The sequence below is a fragment of the Dromiciops gliroides genome, chromosome 6 (genome assembly GCF_019393635.1).
Source record: "Dromiciops gliroides isolate mDroGli1 chromosome 6, mDroGli1.pri, whole genome shotgun sequence".
Taxonomy (NCBI): domain Eukaryota; kingdom Metazoa; phylum Chordata; class Mammalia; order Microbiotheria; family Microbiotheriidae; genus Dromiciops; species Dromiciops gliroides.
Genome location: NC_057866.1, coordinates 276,390,204 through 276,412,435, shown reverse-complemented (window position 1 = coordinate 276,412,435; position 22,232 = coordinate 276,390,204). Strand labels below are relative to the sequence as shown.

The following is a 22,232-nucleotide window of genomic DNA, read 5'->3' as shown; positions in this document are numbered from 1 at the left end:
CCACTTTATTTTACAGATCAGGGAACCTGATCTGCCCCAAGCTGGGAGAAGCTTTTTGCCCAGGGTGGGTTTTGTCTTTGGTTTTTCAGCCTCAGCTTGACAACCTCTCCTCTCTCCCCCAGGTCCGGACCCTCTTTGTCAGTGGTCTCCCTCTGGACATCAAGCCTCGGGAACTTTATCTGCTCTTCAGACCGTTTAAGGTACGTATGGGGTGTTCCTCTGCTTCCTGAGCTACCCTTGTAGATGGGATGGGCTGCCCCCCCCCAACTCTGCTATTCCTCCTGCTCTAGGAGGCCCCAACTCTGTCACTTACTATCTGTGTGACCCTGGGCAAATCACTTTCCCTCTCTGGGCCTCCGTTTTTCTGCATGTACAAGAGGGGGTTGGATGAGAATTCTCTCCCCTCCTTTCTCCCACGTGATCCTGTAAAGTTCTGAGGCTCTCTGTGCCCTCCCAAGTTGGGGCTGGGAGAGGGATGGTTGTCCTAGAAAGGACATCTATCTTGCACATGGAGGGACTGAGTCAACAAGATGCCAGAGCCCAGGGGTTTCTGCCTTGCTTCTGCTTCCGAAGAAGGGAGGCTCTAGGATCTCTCCCAGCCTGCAGGAAGGGAATAGGGGAGAGAACATGCTTCTAGCATTGTCCTCATAAACAAGGTGCTGGTGGTGTGGTACACTCAGAATCATCTTATCCCCACTGTATTTCAGGCTCAAAGAGGCTCCTGTGGACCCTAGGGGAAGGGTGGAGCCAGGGCCAGGGGTCAGCCAGCATTATAGGAACCCGTCTGGAGCTGGGGGACCCCATAAGCCATCAAGTCTGACCTCCCTTTACAGAGGGGGAAACTGAGGTATAAGGAGGGCAGAGGATCTTAGAGCTGGAAAGGACTTCTAACACAGCCCCCTCCTTTTACATAGGGGAAACTGAGGCAAGGGGGGAAGTGAGGGCATCTTAACAGCTGCCTCATCTTACACATAGGGAAGCTTGAGGCCTGGAGACCAAGAAAAGGTGGCCGAGCTGGACTCAGACACAGGAATTTTAGGTAGGGCTGAGGGGGAGGGGGGTGAGAGATTGGGAAGTCTGAGATAGGTGGGAATTCAGTGTCCCAGGAATCAAGAGCAGGAGAGGCTGGCTAGCCAGAGGGTGGGAGGGAGGGAGGGGTGCCCAGGGTTCCTTTGGCCTGGGGTTCCACCCATGGGAAGGCTCTTGGCAGAGCAGGTGTGTCTGCTCTCTTGTCAAAGTTTGGGAAGAATACCTTTGGGCTGGGTAGGATCTTTGGGTCTGGTCTAGGTCATTGCTGGAGGGGAGGGGCCTGGGGGGGGGACACACTTTCTTGTGGGTATAGGAGAGAGGCCTACATGAGATTTCCTGAGGTGGGGCCGTTCCCAGGGTGGAGACTCCGTCCCCCACCCCACCCCCATGCAGCCCTGCGGCCGTTCCTCAGTTTGTCTTAGACTTCCCTTGGCAGGAGGTGACACAGGTCCTCTTGCTGCCACCCCAGATTGTCTCTTCAACCAGGGAAGGCTCTTGAAGGCCCCACTACACCGTCCCAAGCTCAGCAGGACCGGCCTGATTATCCCTCCCCACGACAACCTGTCCTCTCTATGAATTCCTCGGCGTTGCTTGGGCCCTATCTCACCCCAGGACCAGTGGGAAGGACACTTTTACCTTGGATTTAACCAACTTGGGCCTCAGTTTCTCTATCTGTAAAATGAGTGGATTGGGCTACTAGAGGGCCTCCGAGGTCCCTTCCAACGTGAGATGTCCCCGAGTCCTTCCACCCTTCCCTCCCCAGAGAGAATGAACACAGAGGCCGGTCAGATGCTTTCCTCCTCCTCTGTTCTTCATATCTAGAAATGTTGGGTTCTCAATGACTTTCAAATTCGTAATAAAAAAGTAAAGTTTTTTGTTTAAAAAAAAAGTAAGGAAAAATGTCAGCCTACCCCGGGGCCACATGCAGCTGTTCCTGGGGGCTTTGAGGAAGGAGTGACTGGTCAGATGTTGGAAGGGCACTGGACTGGTGCTGGCCCAGGATGCCTGGGTTTGAGCTGGGGCTCTTCCACTGCCCGGCCAGGGGACCTTGGACAGGCCCTCCCTGCCTTGGTTTCCTCCTCTGTCCGACTGAAGGGCAGGACTGGCAGTCATCTGTCACTGACCTGACACCTCTTTCTCCTCTCTTTTCAGGGCTACGAAGGCTCCCTAATAAAGCTGACATCAAAGCAGGTAAGACCCCTCAGTCTCATCTGGCTTGAGACAGCAGCTACCCATGCACCCCATTTGGGCTCTGAGGCTTCCCCAGAATACACCTGGGAATTAGGGGGCAGGTCTTCCTCACTGGGGATAGGATGGATCAGCTGCCAAAAAGAAGCTGGAGAGTGAATCCCTTCCCTTCCCTCCCCTCCTCTCAGGCCTGCAGCATCGGGCCAGCAGATGGGTGCAGGGCAGGGGAGAAAGCACCCCGAGACCTGGGGTTTGAGTTCTGCCATTAGGGTTCATGCGATGGTGGCCATCAGACTCAGGGTAGGGGACAGCTATCAAGCAATGCCTTCTCTGTAAACACCAGTCAAAAGATCTGAGATCTTGAGCCTCAGAAGCCAGTGGGTCCAACACCCCCATCCCCCCATTTTACAGTGGGGGAAACTGAGGTCCAGGGAGACTGAGGATCCCCGAGAGCCAGAGGGTCCAGCCCCTCATTTCAGTGAAGCTCATGATTGTCGTCACACTTTCCCGTGTTTAGGGGGGATGATCGGTCATTCTTATAAATCGTGAATCCCCCCAGTCCTGTGAAGAGGCTGCAGGCTTGTTTCAAGGTGAGCCCCTGACTGTTGCTGTGGCTTAGAAAGAGCAAGGACTCGACCCCTGGACACCTGGGTTCTTATCCCAACAACTTACTCCATGACCCGGGCAGGTCATATCTCCTGGCTCTCCCTCAGTTTCCTCCCAGGTAAAAGGAAGGGGTTGGCTTCCTCTCAGCCAAGACACCATCCATGATCCCATCTGTCCGTGTGGAGGCGGGGGCCATGGAAGACATCAGTCTGAATACCGGCTCTAATATTTAAATGCTTTGTGACCCTGGGCAAGTCCCTAGACACCTCTGAGCTGCAGAATCCAGTGAATCCTCTTCCCATCTGCCTCCTGGGGTCATTGTAAGGCTTAAAGGCATTGTGGTAGCTCTGGCCTCCCCTCCTTCCACACAAATTGAGGCCTTGGCCAGAGGTGGGGTAGGAGACAAGCCCAACAGAGGGACAGAGGGCAGAATGTTAGGGGAGTGGCTGGCTCATTTCTCAGTTGTCCTAGCACAAACCAGCTCCCGACTTCTGGAAGAGATGCCGAGTCACCCCTGCATGCCCATCCTGTGCACAGCGAATGCTTCATGCATTAGCAGCCACTAGAAAACTGTCTTGGAATCATCCCTATTTTCTTTACAGCTGGGAGAGCTCTTAGATACTCATCAAGTCCAATCCTCTGGTTTTATAGAGAAGGAAACAGCTTTAAGTGATGGGAAGACTTGGCCAAGCACTCACTGAATTGAATGACTAAGTGTGATTTGGGAGGACTGATGTGGGTCATCCCTCCCATCATCTGGGAACAAAGTGGGGGGGAGGGGGTGCTGTCCCGAGTTCTGAATGTGCCACACACCTCGCATGGGGCCAAGTCTTTTTTGCTTATCTGTATTTCTTTGTCGCAGGGGAGGGGTCTGTGCGGAGGAGGAGCGGGGAGAATGGTTGGGAAAGAACTCAAATGTTGTCTAAAATCAGTATATTTTTAACAAACTGAACGAGAAACTTAGCCCAGCGAAGGAAGCATGTCTTGCCCAGTGACAGCCTGGAGGTGGGCAGTGCTTCTTCTTCCACCCTCCAGCCCCTCCCTTCCAGTTCTGCCGGCCCCTGGCCCCTGCCGTCCTCAAGCCCACCGGCTCTGACTCTGCCTCCTCTCTATTCTCATTCTCTCAGCCCGTCGGCTTTGTCAGTTTCGATAGTCGGTCAGAAGCAGAAGCTGCTAAGAACGCGCTGAATGTAAGTACCCAATGGATGGCCCAGTTGGGGCTTTGCTGGGAACTGGTCATGGCAGGGTGGGCTCAGGTCACACAGCTGCATATTCTTCCTCCTGAGGGTCAGGAGGGACTTCCTGGGTTCTCAAGGGCTCAGGCCCATTTGGGTCTAACAGGACTCAGTGTCTCTTCCACCTGAAGTGGTCTGTTGGGTACCATTTTGATGCTGGGTAATGTTCTCTGGCAAGCTCGGAGGGACCTTTCACTTCCTGAGGGCAGGGACCCTGGGGCCCTAGCTAAACGTATGTTTGCTCCCAGCTTGAGCACAGGGATTTTGTAAACATTAGGTGCTGAATAAGTGTTGATTGAATGAAGGGAATGGCATCATTATAGCAGAGACAGAAAGGCCAAGAATCTATCTTCCCATTTAGGGAATTTTCCACCCCAGGCTCATGATTTCTTCCACCACACAGAAATCTGGTTGAGAGGGCATGCCTGCCTTTCACCCACCATATGCTTTTAGAAACTGAGCGTTCTTTTTCTTTTGATGAATGGGAGGAGCTGAGGACTGGGCCTGGGGTTGTGGAGGGGGCCCCTCCGATATTCCACCCCAAGAATTTCAGTTGGGTGTGAGCCGCAGTTCTTCATGTGCTAGGATGACCTGAGGCCCATTGCGCCCTTTGTGGGCCTGAGTTTTCCTCAGTCATGTCGGGCAGGATGATGGCTAAAGTCCTTTCCAGAGAAGTGAATTTTGGGCACTGAACTTTGCGTTTTTAGGCATGGAGGCCTTCCCTTGCCTCCACAGGCGTGCCCCCTCCCTTGCCTTTGGAAGCCCTTCCTGACTCTATTATCCAGAGGCCCTTTGACCAGTGACTCAGGCTCCTCTGCAGCGGAGGCCTGTCTGCCCCTACAAGCAGGGACCCCAGGCAGTTGTTGTCTTCCCAGTACTTGTGTCTTCCTGTTTCCTCATGTGTGAACACCTGGGCTTTCTTTCTCTGTCCGTGTGGCTTCCTTGAGCCGTCGCCCCATGGCATCCCACTGTAAACGGTGAGAGAGCCCCGGCCTTCCTGGGTGTCGGTGTAAGGCGAGAACAGCTAGGAGGGGAGTGGATAAAGCCGTCTCCCATCCACCCCTTCTCCACTCGCAGAGCCACGCACTACTCTGGGCAGGCCCCTATCACCCCCCGCCCCCCCTGCGCCAGATGACTGCAATAGCTTCCTCCCTGGTCTCCCTGCCTCTTCGGTCCATCCTTCTTGGGTGGCCAGCGTGAGAGAGAGTTCTAAAATGCCAAGCGAATCTTGGTTCTTTGGAGGACAGGGACTGCCTAAGTTATCTTTGTACCCCCGGCACATAGTAGGTGCTTAGTCCAAGCTTATTGGTTGGTTGGTTGGTGTCATGCTTTTAGGCCTCCGAAAGGTACTATCACCAATTTACATATTAGGAAATGGAGGCTTGGAGTGAATTTACTTCCCCATGATTATGTTGCTGCTGAGAGCCAGAAGACCATGAAGCAACCTTTTGAAATCTATCTGGCTAATTAATCCATAAACATTTATTAAGCCCCTACTATGTGCCAGGCAATGTGCTAAGTGCTGGGAATACAAAAAGAGACAAAAGACAGTCCCTGCTCCTAAGGAGCTTATCATCGAATGGGGGAAACAACAAGCAAACAAATAGTCCAACCCTCTGGTTCGACAGATGAGGAACCAAGGTCCAGACATGCTCAGTGACTTGCCCAGGATCACACAGTCAGTAAGTGGCAGGGTCAGGATTTGAACCCAGGCCCTCTGCCTCCAGGTGGCTCTGGAGTTCGGGGAGTGACTCAAGGCCAGGGCGCTTAGCCAGAGCAGCAGCTGGGAGCCAGATGACAGAAGAGGAAGAAATGGGATTGCTGGAGATGGGAGGCATTGCTGCTCACGGGGTTGGGGAGTCAGTCAGCAAGCATTTATCAGGTGCTTGTGTGGCGTGGGAGCTAGTGGACCAGGAAGACCTCGTTCCACCTGGTCCCACCTCCGGCCCTTAGTGACTCTATTGTCTGTGCGGCTGAGAACGTGCCAGCCTGCATTGGTGGAGGGAATTTCTTGACCTGGGAGTCCCTAGACTGGAATGACATTCAGGTCCAGGGCCTCTTCTTGTAGGTACTGGGGATTCGGAAGTAAAACCCAACCGCGCCTGCCCTCCGGAAGCCTGCCCTCAAGCAGGAGAGACAACACAGACATAGATGAGTGATTTTGTAGGGGAGCTTTCACAGCTGGAGCAGGGTCAGGAAAGGCCTCATGGAGGGAGGGGGGCTCTGGAACTGCCCCTGGAAGGGAATTAAGGATTCTAAGAGGTGGAGGTGAGGAGTGGGAACATTCCAGGTAGGAGGGGGCGCCGTCTGGGCAAAGGAATGGAGGTGGGAAGCGGGAGGACACAAGGTTGGTTTGACCAGACTCAGTCTGTGAAGAGGGAAAGGTCGATCAGAGTCCGGTTGTGAAGGGTTTTAAATGCCATGTTCAGACCTTTAAGGAGAGATTCCTGCCACTGAGGCTTGGGCAAGATGATGAATAGAGTCACCCGAGAGGGGGACCTGCAGGAGGGGGAGCTCCCAGCCGATCCTGGCAGTAGTGGGGAGCTACTGTAGCTTATTGGGGAGGGGCATGTCTTGGTCAGATCTGAAGCTTAGGACAAGGTAGTGAGACACCCAAGGCAGAGAGACCAGGGAGAAGGCAGCAGCAATGGGAAAGGCTTCTAGGAGGTGGGGGGGGGTCGGTAGTCAGGACTTCAAGGAAGTCGGGGAGGTCAGTGGTCAGAGTGGCGGAGGGAGAGTGCTCCAGGCAGAGCATCTGGCCAGAGCAGAGAGATGGAGGGGTCGGCTTGTGGGGCAGCCGGGAGGCCAAGGTTATGGATCCAGGGGATGTGTTGGGGGGCAAGGGGTGAGAAGACTGGAAAGGCAGAAGGGCAGGTTGGGAAGGGCTTGGAATGCCACCTGCACATTTCGTATTTGATCCTGGCGGCGATAGGGAGCCATCGGAGTTATGGGGGGTGGACTGGAGCAGGGAGAGACTTGAGGCAGCAGCCCCCCTCCCGACCCCAGCAGCTATTAATAGGCCAGGTGATGAGGGCCCTGCCCTAGAGTGGCAAGCGCTTTCAGACCTTTAGTACCAGACTGATGCCATTCATCTTATTTCTAAGCTTGGAAACTTTCATGCATTCTGTGGGGGTGTAGTGCACGTGTGTACTGTATGTGAGAGCAGAGATAGCAGAGGGTGGCAGAGCGGGGGTGGGCATTGTCACCATTTCCCTGCTTGACCCAATGCTGCCCTTGACTGACCCCCCCCCCCCCGTGCTTCTTGGCTTGGTCCACCCTTGGCCGTTGACAGCTGGCCAAGGGTCAGAGCTTCAGCACATGACTGCAGGCCCACGATCTCTCCTTTGCCCTGGATGGATCCATCACTTAGCCAGCCTGGGCCCCACCACCAGATGCGTGGACACAGCCCAGTTCGGGCCCTTCTGGCTGTCTTTGATAGATGACGGCCTTTCACCCAGTAAAGTCCAGGAAAACCTCCATGTTTCCCACTGTGGGGAAAAGATTCTTCTCTGAATGGGGGAAGAGAAGAAGCCACCCCCATTGAAAGGTGGCCAGATGTTGGCAAAAGCCATGTTTCAGGAGCCAGAACCATGATGCCACTAAGTCCTTGCAGGTTAGAGGTGGGCGGGCGGATCGTGGCTTGATCAAGGCAGGCAACAGCACTCGCTCACCCCGGCATTCACCATAATCAGAGCCGATGGTGGGCTTCCCATTGGCTGCCTGAAGGTTGTTGAGCCAAAGCGGGAGAACCGCTCCTTGGGGATGCTGGTGGACGGCCCTCTTGCTGAGTTCAGGCCAAGGATGATCCCTGAGCCTCCTTCCAACAGTGGTGCTGTGATCTGGGACTTAGATTTGGCTTACGTTTTCTAGGAGAGAATAATGGGGTGAGGAGACAGCAAATATTTATTAAGCACCTACTATGCACCAGCCATTTGCTATGGACTTAACCAAATATTGTCTTATTTAATCTCATAACTACCCTAGGAGGTAGATACCATTGAACGAGGTTTTGTAGAACTCTAGGTGACTCAGTGGGCATAGTACTTGGCTGAGGTCAGAAAGACCTGAGTTCAAATCCCTGTGACCCTGGCCAAGTCACTTAACCCTGTTTCACCCTCAGTTAACCCTTTAAAATGAGATTACACCCTCGGCAAATCACTTAACCCTCATTGCCCACAAATAAAATAAAATATTAAATTCAATTAAAAATTTAAAAAAATGAGATTACAGAAATAGCATATATCTTACCGAGTTATTGTGAGGATCAAAAGCAATAACAGAAAGTGCTTTGCAGGTCTTATTGATGGAGGAAGCTCTTCACCCACCATCACTGTTCCTGTTACTTTTCTCCTGTTTGCATGGGCATGCCTGGCGTGTTTCCCCCCAGTCCAGCTGGCTTCCATTAATCAGCATCAGGTTATGATGAAGCCCGTGCAGACGGAGCCTTCCAGGTGTGGCTGAGCCCACAGTCACATTTTTTGTCAAAGATCGTGTCATTTTTCTCTCTTCCCTTTTCCTCTTTCATGAGACTGGAAGTCCATTTGAGGACAGGGGCCGGGCCTCGAGCTGTTGGAGCTGGAAGGGACCTTGGAGATCAGACTTCTAGCCCATCTCCCATTTTACAGATGAAAGCTGAGGCCAGAGTGGGTGGGCAAGGCCTTGGGAAAGGAAATTCAGGCAGAACTGAGATTTGACCCTGAATCTTCCAGTTTGGAAAACTGGGCTCTTGTGACCCTTCCTTAATCTGGAACACCCCCCGCCCTGGCCCCATTCCCCAGGCCAGTGGGTCTTAGATGAAGGATTTCAAGTGACGTTAATGAATTTTTCTGCTGACTTTTGTTGCTCCCCCAACTCCCCAAGCTCCCGGAGAATCCTCAGGGACTTGGGCCTTTGGCCCTTTTTTTTTTTTTTTTTTAGTGAGGCAATTGGGGTTAAGTGACTTGCCCAGGGTCACACAGCTAGTAAGTGTTAAGTGTCTGAGGCCGGATTTGAACTCAGGTACTCCTGACTCCAGGGCCGGTGCTCTATCCACTGCGCCATCTAGCTGCCCCAAAGCCTTTGGCCCTTTTGACAGAAGCCAGAACCTCCTTCCTCAGGGATGCAGCCAATGTCACTGACAGATAGCAGCCACACCTCTGGTGCTGAAGCCAACACCCCCATCTCCCCCTAGTGCAGGCCCCACATAGTCCAAGTGTTGTTTTTCATAGCCCAGTGTGTGTGACGCAAGAGGTGTGTGAGAAAGGGATTGGGGAGGAAGGGAAGATGGCAGACAGACGCTTTAGTAGGAGAGAGGTACGGACAAGGAGAGGAGATACATGGATGGAAAAGAGGAAGAGACCAGAGACGTGAGGAAGGAGGGGGCAGGAGGAGGGGGGGATTGGTGGGGGGAGAGAGGAACAAAAAATAGGGAGATGATCTAAAGAGGAAAACTAAGCTTGGTGTTAGGGACAGGTTTTTTTGGCTTGCTTGAGGGGATAGCAGGCAGGCTCGGCCTCCCTGGAGGTCTTTAGCAGAGACTGGTTGAGCACTCTCTGAGGATGCTGGAAGGGTCACTGGAATGTGACCTCTGAGGGGCACCCCAAGTCTGAGGTTCTGTGATTCTGCAATAGGAGAACCACAAAGAGGTGGCTGAAGAATGGGGAAAGGCCTTGGATAGAAAGTGGCCCCCAGGGGAACCCTCAGGGCGGGGCACGGTGTGATCAGGACACTCCTTATTCTAGTTCCCTCTTTGAACCTGCCACTTCCCTGCTCTCTCCTGAGCCCTGGCCAGTGAGAACACGAAATGCCCCGGTTGGGAGGGTCCTTAGAACAGATGTCGTCAGATTCAGGGGAGACCTGAATGCCATGGGTGTCAGAGCTAGGAGGAACCTGGAGATGCGGAGTGTCCAAGAAGGGATTATAGGGGTCAGAGGAGAAAACTGAGGGGGGAAGTGAAGAGAGTTAGCCAGTCACCCACGTAAATCTTTGAGAAGCTAGTGACTCTTGAAAAGATTGCACAATGCTACGACACCCACGCACACACGCATGCACACAGCCCCATGTGATTGCCCAGCTGGGCCTCCATATCGTCAGGTGGAGGGGCAACCCCCCTGCTCAGCCCCTGCACCGATCCTGGTCGTCGCCCCTGAGGCAGGGCGGGATGACGAGGAGCCGGCTTGTCGCGGTTGTGCCGATGGCGCCTAGCTTTGGCTCAGCAGAGATCAGGACCTCCCACTGCCTTTGCCTGGTTCCCAAATCCCGCGGCCTGGTTTTGCCAGCTTGGCACTCCTAACCTCGTCGGCAGGCCGTAGCTCACCAATTTGGAGTCCAGAAGGCTCATCTCAGCCTCTCTTGGAGGCTGCCAGGCTCAGGCCGACCTTATCACTGTCATCTCTTTTCTCCCCAAGTTCCTCTTGGGGTCTAAGATCCCGAGGACTTGAAGAGGACCCAGCTAGCGTGATTCAGCTGGGGCTCTTGGCAGGAAGCCCTGCCGGATGGAGCTCATCCTCCCAATCTCGGGTTTATCCCTTAAATCTGTTTATAAATGCTGACTTTCGACTTGAAAGGGACTATGCAGTAACTGGACGTCACTAACTCGATGCTTGAACCCGTGCCAGTGACGCTTCACTAGGACATGGCTCTTGGGGCTCCTCTGTGGGGCTGCAGAACTGAGCTCCAGGCCCTGCCCTGGGGAAGGAGCTAGGGAGCTGGGCTTCAGGCCTAGCTGTGCAACTTTGGGCAAGTTACTGAACCTCTCTGGGCCTCAGTTTTCTCACTTTTTTTTTCTTTTTTCCCCTCACTTTCAAATGAGAGAGCTGAACTAGAGGATGGCAGGTCCCCTTGAGCTCTAAAACCTTTGAACCTCGAAGTTCCAGATTCTCTTCCCTCTAAAAGCTCTCGTGTTCTTATAAATGGTTGTTCAGGGCGGTCTGGAATGGGAACTCTCAACGGTGCCCAGCCTGAGGCACTTGAAAGGACACTGGACCAGGACTCACCCGGAAGTCTCTTCCCCAAGCGGGACCTCAGCTTCCTATCTAGAAAATGAAGATGTCCAGGGTTCCAATGGGCAAGTCACTTGGTCACCCTCATCCTTGGTTCCCTCTTCTGTAAAAGGAGGAACTAGGGGGGCAGCTAGGTGGTACAGTGGATAAAGCACTGGCCCTGGATTCAGGAGTACCTGAGTTCAAATCCAGCCTCAGACACTTGACACTTACTAGCTGTGTGACCCTGGGCAAGTCACTTAACCCTCATTGCCCCGCAAAAAAAAAAAAAAAAAAAGAGGAACTAGGAGGCCTCTGAGGTTCCTTGCAGCTCTCAGTCCATTGTCCTCTGATTTCTGCTTTCTAAGGGCTCTGAGATTCTTGAATGCCCTTGCCTCTCCATAGATGCATTGGCCCTCACTTCTCCCTAGGCCCCAGAGCCCACAGATGGCAGGTCCTTCCGAGGAAAGCCTGCCTCTTTCTTCAGTTCCTCGTAGAGAGCGTTGTCAGGACTCAGAGATCAGAGAAGGGGCAGAGAAATGTTCCATCCATCTGGCACGTCAGCTCTGGAACCTGGAAAATGTGACTATGGAAAGGAAACAGGGAGCAAAGACAAAGAACCTAAATGGCCAAAAATGTCGACCTCCGTCCTTCCAAGGGGAAGGGCAGGAAGTGGCAGAGGTTCACACACACTCTCACACACACACTCATACACGTTCTGGCTTAGAAGGGCTTTCAGGGAGAAGGCATGTGACAAAACATAAGCTCTTCCTTCGGCAAATGGAAGCTTTCCTAATGTTACTTCAGTGGTGACCTGAATGTAGGTTTGGTTTGGGGCTATCGTATTTATTGGCTGTGGGCACAGGAGCACCTTTTAACTCTCGGGGCCTTAGTTTCCCCATCTGTAAAATGGGAAGAAGATGGCATGAAATGCGTCTTTTTCAGGATTGTGAGAAAGGTGTTTTGTCAATGCTAAAAGGGGCTTCAGAAATAAGAGTTTATGTTAGATCTATTTTTAGGGTCCCCTGTTACAGACATGAGAGACCATGCTTTGTATCTGGGCTCCCTAATATGGCTTTGGTGGCAGAAAATAGTCCTTTCTAGTTAGTCAGTGGACATTTGTGAAGCACCTACTACGTGCCAAGCTCGGAGCTGAGCACTGGAACACAAGGAAAGGCCAGAGATAGTCCCTGCCCTCAAGGAAGGGAAGGGGATAAGGAGAGAGGGGTGAAAGAAGGGAGGGCAGATTGGGGGAAGGGGCAGTCAGAAGCAAATCCCTTTTGAGGAGGGATGGGGTGAAAAAAGATAGATAATAGAGTAAATGTCATGGGAAGGGAATATAGGAGGAGGGAAACAGCAATAGTAACTGTGAAAAAGAGAAAAGGGGGAAAATGTACAAAATATTTATAGCCAATCTTTGTGGTGGCTAAGAATTGGAAATCGAAGGAATGCCCATCAACTGGGGAATGACTGAACAAGCTGTGGTATATGATGGTAATGGAATATTATTGTGCTATAAGAAATGACAAGCAGGATGATTTCAGAAAAACATGGAAAGACTCATATTTACTGATGCATAGTGAAATGAGCAGAACCAGGACATTGTACACAGTGACAGCAGTATTGTTCTAGGAGCAATTGTGAATGACTTAACTACTCTCAGCAGTGCAATGATCCAAGACAATCTCAAAGGACTAATGGTGAAGCATATTATCCACCTCCAGAGAAAGAACTGACAGTGATTGAGTGCAGACTGACGCATGCTATTTTGCGCTTTTTTAACTTGTTTTTTGTATAAAATGACTAATATTGTAATGTTTACATAATTGCATGTGTATAACCTATATCTGGTTGCTTGCCACCTCAAGAAGGGGGGAGGGTAAGGAGAGAGGGATAGAATTTGGAACTCAAAACTCCAAACAAACAAATGAATAAAAATAGTAATAGAGAAATTAAGACGAGGAGGTTTGTGGGAAAAGATGAGTATAGTTTCAAACATGTCAAGTTTAAGAAGCCTATGGGACATACAATTCCAATAGGCAATTGGAAATGCAAGATTGAAAGTCTGTGGTGGTTAAATCTGGATTAATAGGTTTGAGAATCATTAGCATAGACATGATAATCCATGAGCTCTGCGGAGATCAAGCAAAATAGTACGGAAGGAAGAGAGAAGAGGACACCTACAGTTAGCAGGAGTGACCTGGATGAAGATCCAACAGAGGAGACTGAGAAGGCTGTCAGATAAGTGGAGAAGGACCAGGATTGACTACCATAGCAGAACCTTGAGAGAAGACTATAGCGGGCAGGAGGGTGATCAGCAGTGTCCAAGGCTGCCAAGAGGTGGATGAAGAAGAACCATTAGTAGTTTTGGACAGAGCTCCTTCAGTAGAATGATGAGGTCAGAAGCCAGACCAGAGGGAGAGGAGGAGAGGAGGCAGAGAAGAAGTAGAGGCACCTGTTGTAGACACCTTCTCGAGCAGGCAATATTCAGTCACAAAAGAGAGGAGACGTTTGTGACAAGAGCTAATGGGATGGATGGATCAAATTAGGGGCTTTTGAGGATGGTAAAGGCATAAGCGTGTGTGTAGATGGTAGAATAGCATCCAGGACACTGGAGAGAAGTGAGGATAGAGATGCCAAGAGGGGGAAACGTGCCAGAGTACATGCAGAGAGGGGAGCTGTCGAGGAGAAGGGCCGTTTCTTTGTGTGAAATGCATGAAGGAGGAGAGGGGGCAGAAGGCATCTAAGGGATATGATGGGAGAGAAGAGGGAGCTCACAGCAAATGGCATCCACTTTTTCAGTGAAATATGAGGCAAGGTTCTCAGCTGAGGGATTGAGGGGAGCCATGAGAGGTTTGGAAGAGTGAGTGGGGTAATTCACCAATAAAGGAGGTGTCATAGAATTGCCGTGCAGCAGGGAGGGCCCTGCTGAGATTATAGAAACCGAATCTGTGGTGGCCACAGTATCGCCGTATGATTTCCTCCATCTCCCTTCAGTAGGAACAAAGAAGACAGGTGGTGGGAATGATCCAAGACTGAGGCTTATTTATCACCTTCATTTATTAATATGTCATCCTCTCCCCCCACTGAGCCACTCCTTGTAACAAAAAGGACCAGAAAAATTAGCAAATTAACACATCAACCATACTTGTTGGTGGGTAGGGTGCTCCGGACCCATAGTCCTCCCACCTCTGCAAGAAAGGAAGGAGATTCGTGTTTCCATCTCTTCTCTGCACCAAAGCTTAATTGTCACATACAACATTCCTCGTCACTTTGTCTCTCTACTCATATCGTTGTAAGTCTCGCATATATTGTTTTCTTGGTTCCATTTAATGTGGTTTGCGTCATTTGGTATGCCTTGCCATTCTTCTTGGTATTCTTCCCTTTCTTTGTCACAGCAACAAAGCAGTTCACTCTTGGTTCGGGCCTTGATTCCGGAATTGGACAATGTAGGTTCAAAACCAGCTTCAGACACATACTAGCTATGACCCTAGGCAAGTCACTTCACCACTGAGTATCCTCAGTAAAATGAGAATAACATCTAACTTCTGTCTTCTAGGGTTATTGTGGGAATTAAATGGATGTAAATCACTTTGTGATCTTTAGAGCATTCTGCAGAATAGATCATCTCAGTTATATGAAATTGGAAATCTTTTGGTCAAGTAAAATTAATGCAACTCAGGTAAGAAGGAAAGCTGTTGATTGGGAGAGGGAATCTTTGCATCCAGTCCCCTTAATAGACCAAGTACTATTCCTCAATAGATAAGTTGTCAGAGGATAGGAACAAACAGTTCACATAACCATTAATGATCATGCAAAAAAATGCTCCACCTCATTAATAGTAAGAGAAATGAGAATCCCAACAATCCAGAGCTCTTACCTCCCTCCCAGCAAACAGTCTTAGAGAGATGAAAATAGCCATTGTTGGAGAGGCATGGAAAAACAGGCACACAGCACCCTGTGGGTGGGACTGTGAATTGGTTTGACCACTCAGGAGAGGAATTTGGACTTGGGACACAAAGAGGTGTCTGAAATGACCAGAGCCTTCACCACAGGGAACCCAAAGAAAGGTCCCATATAGACAGAAACAGCCAGAGTAGCACTTTTTGTTGTGGTAGAGAATTGGAAATAAAGCAGACGCCCACTGAATGGGGAAAAGCTGAACGAGTTTCAATCCATAAATGTAACAGAATGTTGCTGTGCTAGAACACGACTCTTAGCTAGAAGGCCAAGAGGAAGAGTACAGAGAAACATGAGATGACTTACATGAACTGATGCAAGGTGTAGGAAGCAGAGCCGGGTTAAACAAGATACACAGTGACTACAACAATGTAAACAGAAGGATCTATGCAAGGAAAACACATATGAACCGTGTGGGATTATAATAGCTAGCCCTGGCCCCTGAGAAAAGATGAGGAGATGTGCTTCTCTACCTGCCTCTTCTTTGCAGAGGTGTGTTCGGGTGGGTGTTCCTAGGGGGAGAATACAGTATGGACAGGCAGATTCAGTGAGCATGTTGGTTAGTTTTACTGAATTGCCTTTTATTTTTCTTGATTATTCTTTGTTCCCAAGGAACTTACCAACTGGGGAGGGAGATATTTGGAAGTGAGGTTATAGGAAAATTAAGGATATCATTAAAAAATCAAACAAAAAATTTCAAGCCTCAAGATGTCATAAAAATGTCAGCTCTTGTTAGGGTTGTTTTTCCTAATTGCATCTCAGTGTGGACCAGTCCCACATAAAACCCTCTGGGAGAGATGGGGGCTTAAGGCAGTCTCTGGTGGACTTGCCACTTCAGACTTCAGTTCTCCCAAGTCCTCCATAAAATAAAAGTAACAATAATAACTGCTACTTGTAGAACATGTTAAGATTTTAAAAGTGTGTTCCCAGAACAAAACTGAGCAAGATCATGCAAATATTCAAGATAGCTCCCATTTCACTTTACCTACATTATCTCATTTGAGCCTAATGGCAAGGTTGGTGCTGCTATCTACCGTTTTTTGGCAGATGGGGAAACTGAGGCTGAGAGATGATGTGATTTGCCCAGGGTCACACAGCCTTTAAGTGTCTGAGGCAGTGTCATTACCTCTTTCTGGTTCCCAAGTGCAAGGCTCTATAGACTAACTACCTCCCTGCTTCTCCTTAAGTGCCTACTAAGTGACAGCCTTCTCTGGATTGGCAAGATTAGAAAGATTGGTTTGAGGGGCAGCTAGGTGGGGCAGTGGATAAAGCACTGGCCCTGGATTCAGGAGGACCTGAGTTCAAATCCAGCCTCAGACACTAGACACTTCCTGGCTGTGTGACCCTGGGCAAGTCACTTAACCCTCATTGCCCCACAAAACAAAACAAAAAAAGAAAGATTGGTTTGGGCTACTCCTTCCTCCGGGGCTCATGGGATGTTGGAGCTGAGAGGGTGGCAGTGTCCTGACATACTCTTTACAGTCAGACACAGGCCTGGCGAGGGGAAGGACCTGCCCAGCCAAGGTCACTCCTCATTAAGAGACCCTGCTGGGAATTGAACCTTAATCTGGAGGCTCCTCAGGAAGACTCTGCATCCCACCACAGCCTCTGGAGACTTGAGACCTTTAAGTCCTGCCACGGGCCCCAATAGTGTGTGTGTGTGTTTGGGAGGGCTGTGCAGAGTGCTGAACATTTGGGAGCCTTGTTATCTGCAGGCCTCCCTTGCTAGCGCACATGCTTGCATACGAGCGCGCACGCACGCACACACACACACAGAGTTTAGGGGCCATGCAGCCTCCACTGGGGAAGGTGTGTTCTTTCAGCTGCTGTCTGATAGGAGACAACCCCTCCTGGACCCTGTAGCCTGGGGGCCCCTCATGGCCCCCTCCCTGTTGTAGATCATCCCTGTGGATCAGAATCTGGGCCGAGGAAACCCAAGCCCTTTGTTTTTCATTTGAAATCAAGCAACCAGGAACATTTTCTAGAAGTTAAAAAAAAAAGTGGGCTTGAATATTTCAGCAGAACATCTGTTGATTATTGTCCTTGATCCTCCCCCATGTGAACGGGGTGAGGCCGTTTCCTTCCCCGCCCTCCCGTGTGAGCGCACAGGCTTTTCCTCCGGTTTTATAGGCATGGCCAGTGATCATTGTGGAACAGAGATAACACGCGGTCAGATGAAAATAACGAACCATTAGCACCCGAGGCTGGGGTTCCTGTGTGAGACCAGGAGCTGGAGCAGAAGCAGTGGTGCGGGTGGGGGTCTGGCCTACCTTTAATACAGCATGGGCGCCGTAGTAAGAAATGGGCGGTTTGGGCATCGGGAGCTCCCCAAAGCTGCTGTGATCATGACAGCCAAGGCTGTTCTGGCTTATGAGATGCCTGCTCACCCACCTTCTCTCTCTCTGCCCGCTCCCAGCAGTCCTGAACCAACCACTGCAAACACTCTGCCCTTCTATTTTTATTTTTTTTAATTTTTTTAGTGAGGCAATTGGGGTTAAGTGACTTGCCCAGGGTCACACAGCTAGTAAGTGTTAAGTGTCTGAGGCCGGGTTTGAACTCAGGTACTCCTGATTCCAGGGCCTGTGCTCTATCCACCGTGCCACCTAGCTGCTCCTACTCTGCCCTTCTAAAGGTCCTGGCCAGTGTAGACTGCAGCTCACCCCTTTACACTGTTCACAGGATATAAATATAAAGTGAAGGTGGCAATTGAGGGATATTGGGGAAGGCTTCTTGTAGAAAGTGGAGTTTTGACTGGGACTTGAAAGAGTCAGGAAGCAGAGATGAGGAGGAAGAACAGCCTGGGCATGGTCAGAGGGAATGCCCAGGAACCCCAGCAAGGCCAGTGCTGTCGGTTTGAAGAGTCCCTGGGGCCACTCAGGCAGCATGGGAAGGAGGGACGTTGTTGGGTACCATAAATAAAGAATCCTATACGTGGGAAGCTTCGTATTCCTAGACCAAGAGGATCACATGTACATGCGGAGAGAAGGGGAGACGGAGGGAGAGGCAGAGAGAGGGAGGAATGGAGGAAGAGGGAGGACAGAAGCTAGTCCTATGTTATCATTGGTATAGGGAAGTCCTAGAGGAGAAAACTCCTTCCACCAATGCAGGTTGGCACCTTCTCTTTCCAGCGGTCACGTGGCCAATTCTGGGTTAGATTTGAGACTGGAAGCCACATATTCCTGGTTCAAGGTTAGCTCTTTGTACAGGATGTCACCTAGCTCCCATGGGTTCACTGGCTGTAGAAATACGCAGAAATACATCGCTGTTGGGGGCAGCTAGGTGGCGCAGTGGATAAAGCACCCACCCTGGATTCAGGAAGACCTGAGTTCAAATCTGATCTTAAACACTTGACACTTAATAGCCGTGTGACCCTGGGCAAGTCACTTAACCCTCCTTGTCCCACAAAAAAAAAAAAAAAATAAAATAAATACATCACTGTTGTTAATGCAAGGATTTACTATTTTATTATCATAGAAACCTTCCGATATACAGGGTGGCATTTTAAACCAGAGCTTTTAGCCCAGCAGACTCAGCCATCTGGTCATGGTATGCCCCTCAAGCTTAAAAGTTGGGCTGTTGTCATGCCAATCCATTTTTGTTGAACTTAATCGAATTTTCCTTTTTCTTTTCTTTTTTGCGGGGCAATGGGAGTTAAGTGACTTGCTCAGGTTCACACAGCTAGTGTCAAGTGTCTGAGGCCGGATTTGAACTCAGGTACTCCTGAATCCAGGGCCGGTGCTTTATCCAGTACGCCACCTAGCTGCCCCCATGCCAATCCATTTTTAATACACAGATGATCTTCCAGAGCCCCTCTCCTTGGGCATAGCCCGGGCAAGCAGCCAGGTCCGCGATGGATTCCTGGAGAAGATGAATGATCAGACAGGACATGGAGCTTTTCCAGGAGAAACTGGAAGCCTGCAGTGGGACGTGTTTGACCGGCTGGGCAGATTTCCGTCCAGGAACACGGGGTGGGATGAAGGAGAAGAGGGATGTCCTCATGCCACCTTCAGGATACTGGGCTTCATAGGGCTGGCAGCCACGCCGCTTGCTTCTGTGTTAGAAATAGTGTGGTCCCCAGGAAGGGAGGCGGGAGGGAGCGGGGCAGGCGGAGGGGTTAAGTGACTTGCCCAGGGTCACACAGCTAGTAAGTGTTAAGTGTTTGAGGCCGGATTTGAACTCAGGTACTCCTGATGACCCAGGCCTCGGTTTCCCTCTTTGTAAAATAAAAGGGTTGGACCAGATCCTAGCTTCTCAAACTGTGGGTCATGAAAAATGTGGCAATAATAAAAGGTTGTGTATACTTATTTTATATACCTATATATCCGGGGTTGCATAAACATTTCTTGGGTGAAAAGGGACTGCGAGTAGAAAAAGTTGAAGAAGTCTGGACCAGATGATCTGTAAGTTCTGTTGCAGCTCTGAGTCCCGACAGCCTCTGGAAGGTGGCACCAGGGGCAGAGGGGCTTCCCAGACCCACTTTGTGCAGAAAGTGAATGCGTTTGGACGTCATGCCCCAGACACCTGAATGCAGGGTCTCCATTCATGGTGGTCGGTGTCCAGTGAGGTGGTATTGGGGTGTTGGTGGTCTGTAAGGAGGAAAGGGTAAGTAAGGCTTTGCAGGATTATCTGAGGGAAGCTCCTGGAAATCCTGTGGCCTTATCTCCTGAATAATAAGGAGATAAGAATAGCAGCCCCAGGGAGGAAGCAGCAAGCAAGTCTATGGTCTGCAGGGGAATTGGTGGTTTAAAAAAAAAGGAAGAAAGAAAAGACCCTTTCCTTTGAAAATCCCTCCTGCCCCCAGAGGAGGGTACCCGGGTACCAGGTGCCGACGTTGCTGGCTGCCCAGATCCTGGTAGAACCCAGGCTGGGCTCACCAAGCTCTGGGCTTCCATATTTGTAGGCCTGGAGGAGGCTGCCCAGAAAAATCACTGCCTCTGACTCATTTTGCCCTCACCTGGAGATTACTCTGGGAAAATCTGAGATCCCTCCTCTCTGGGTCTCCACAGATCTGCCGAGTGAAAAAGTCCCCAGGTACCCTGGAAGTCCTCGGGCTAACTCAGACTGGATCAGGGAGGGGATAGCTTTCACTGGGAAGAATTCAAAGGAAACAAGCCGTCTACTTTCCCCTCTCTGCTTACCCCAAGGCTCAGCATCCTCCATCCCCATCCCCAAGAAGAGAAATGACCTGGGTTATTAGAGAGGCAGCTGAAGCCACGGGATAAAGCATATCGAAGCAAAGACTTGGAGTGGAGAAGCCCCTGTCTCTATCCTTCCTCAGTGTGAGGGAAAAAATCCATCCTCTTCTCAATAATTCTCAGGAACTCAACAGCAAGGTGACAAAGGCTTTATTTTCTTCTCTTGAGAAGGAGGCACCCTAGTGGGCAGCTAGTGGGTGCCCAGAAAGGGGTCTCGCAGGCCCTGTTTTATACCCTAGCCCCTAACGCGAATGGACCTTCCCCTTTTTCATCACTGGTCGGGGTTACAATCTACACGCAAAAACTAGCTAATCAGAACGCAGTATTCCCACCCCTCTTCCTTGTATGGGCATAACTCAGGAGTGGACCTTATACTTCCTTATATGGACAGAACTCTGGAGAGGACCTAATTGAGGCCAGGGCTCCTTGAACCATGTGACCTTGCTAACCTGAGGGGGAGGAGGGGATCTGAGACCTTTGTCCTACAAACAGGTCAGGGGAGTATGACTGACTTGTTATATCCACATTGAGAGGAGACAACTACCCATTTCTCACACTCAGACACTATCTGTGACCCTGGGAAAGTCACTTGTCTCTCTCCACCAGCAAGATGCAGAGGTTCTTTTTGACAGTTTCTAAGGACCCTTCCAGCTTTAAATGCATGATCCAATGTGGGATCTTAGGCAGTCACTTATCCATTATGTGCCTCAGTTTCCTTCTCTGTGAAATAAAGTGCCTCTGTTTGGTGGCCCCTAACATCCTTCCCCACTCTGTGTGTACAATGCCGTGCACACAGCCTGACATTCCGGGGAAGCCAAGTGTTATCTCACAGAGCAGGGCTGCCTGGGGACAGACACCGGTGTTCATGGAGTAAGTTAAAGCGGAGGTGCCTCACGTTAGGGCACCCAGAAGGGCTTTCTGACCTCCCAGTGGAGGGTCTGCTCCGCACCTGACCTCTGCGCTCTCCCTAGCTGACCCCCAGTGGCCAGGGACTCAGATGGGAAGTCTGGCCGGGGCCTCTGGCTCTAGGCTGGGCATCTTCAAATCAGATTCAGAAAGATCCTCTTTTCCTGGCTTTTTCCTGGCCTCTTCCTCCTTCTCCCAGAATCTTAGTGGGGGCCCTCCCTGGGGGGAGAGGGTGGGCAGTGACTGAGGGGGCTGGCCTGTAGTGAGGTAGTTAATACAGAGAGCTTGTATTGTTAGTGCCAGAAACCAGAGTGCTTGTGAGAGGCAGGCATCTTCAGGACCCAGGGCGTGCCAACGGGTTACAGGGCAGCACCGGTGCCCGGGCATTGCTCTTTTATCAAGGGCTCCTTCCTTGGTGCCAATGTCACCACCTCTACCGCCATGAGTGACTTCATGCAGGGTGTGCATGGAGAGGGATGTGACCATATAAATCCTGTCATTCTGGGGTACACACACACACACACACACACACACACACACACACACACACACACACACACACACATGCCAGGGCAGCTGGGTCCAAGAGGACCTGTCTATATCCTGGCCACCTTCTCCAAATGGTTCTGGAGACACTGGGGGCGGCATGGAGCCCTGGTTCCTCCGATTTCTTGGCCCGTGGGCCCCAGAGAATGAGGTTCAGAGCCCTCGAGGTAAGCCAAGGATTGCCCGGATGAGCCTGAGGCTGAAATGTAGGGATCCCAGGCCTTAGTACAGATGTTCAGCAGCTGAGGATCCCAAGTGTTTGCAGAGCACTTTGGATGCCCTGATGTCATCGCCCTAGAACAAACCCATGAGGGTCAGAGAAAATGGAGGGACCTTGTCCAGGTTCACACAGCTATGAAGTGCTGGAGGTGAGATTTGAACCCGGGTCTCCCAGGTCTGTTTTTACTTCACTTCCAACATGTTTTCCCTTAACTTTAAATCATAATCATTTATTAAATGCCAACTATTTCAGTCAGTAAGCATTGATTAAGCACTTACTCTTTGCCAGGCCCTGTGCTAACCACTGGGAATGAAAGGAAAAGTAAAGACTGGTGGGGTAGACAAAACTCCAACAACTGTGTGCAGACAAACTATAGAAGCTAGAAACA

At 50.7% G+C, this 22,232-nt stretch overlaps 1 protein-coding gene across 2 annotated transcripts in view; it reads left to right on the top strand.

The window, feature by feature from the left end:
* Positions 1-22,232, top strand: part of RBPMS (RNA binding protein, mRNA processing factor) — a 154,737-nt gene that overhangs the window by 71,950 nt on the left and 60,555 nt on the right. For both annotated transcript variants that reach the window (XR_006353516.1, XM_043969665.1), the window contains exons 2-4: positions 123-200; positions 2,182-2,220; positions 3,951-4,013. Coding sequence is in view for 1 of the 2 variants with exons in the window: in XM_043969665.1 (XP_043825600.1) it covers positions 123-200; positions 2,182-2,220; positions 3,951-4,013 (180 nt within the window). In the remaining variant the exon portion in view is untranslated. The remainder of the gene's footprint in view (positions 1-122; positions 201-2,181; positions 2,221-3,950; positions 4,014-22,232) is intronic.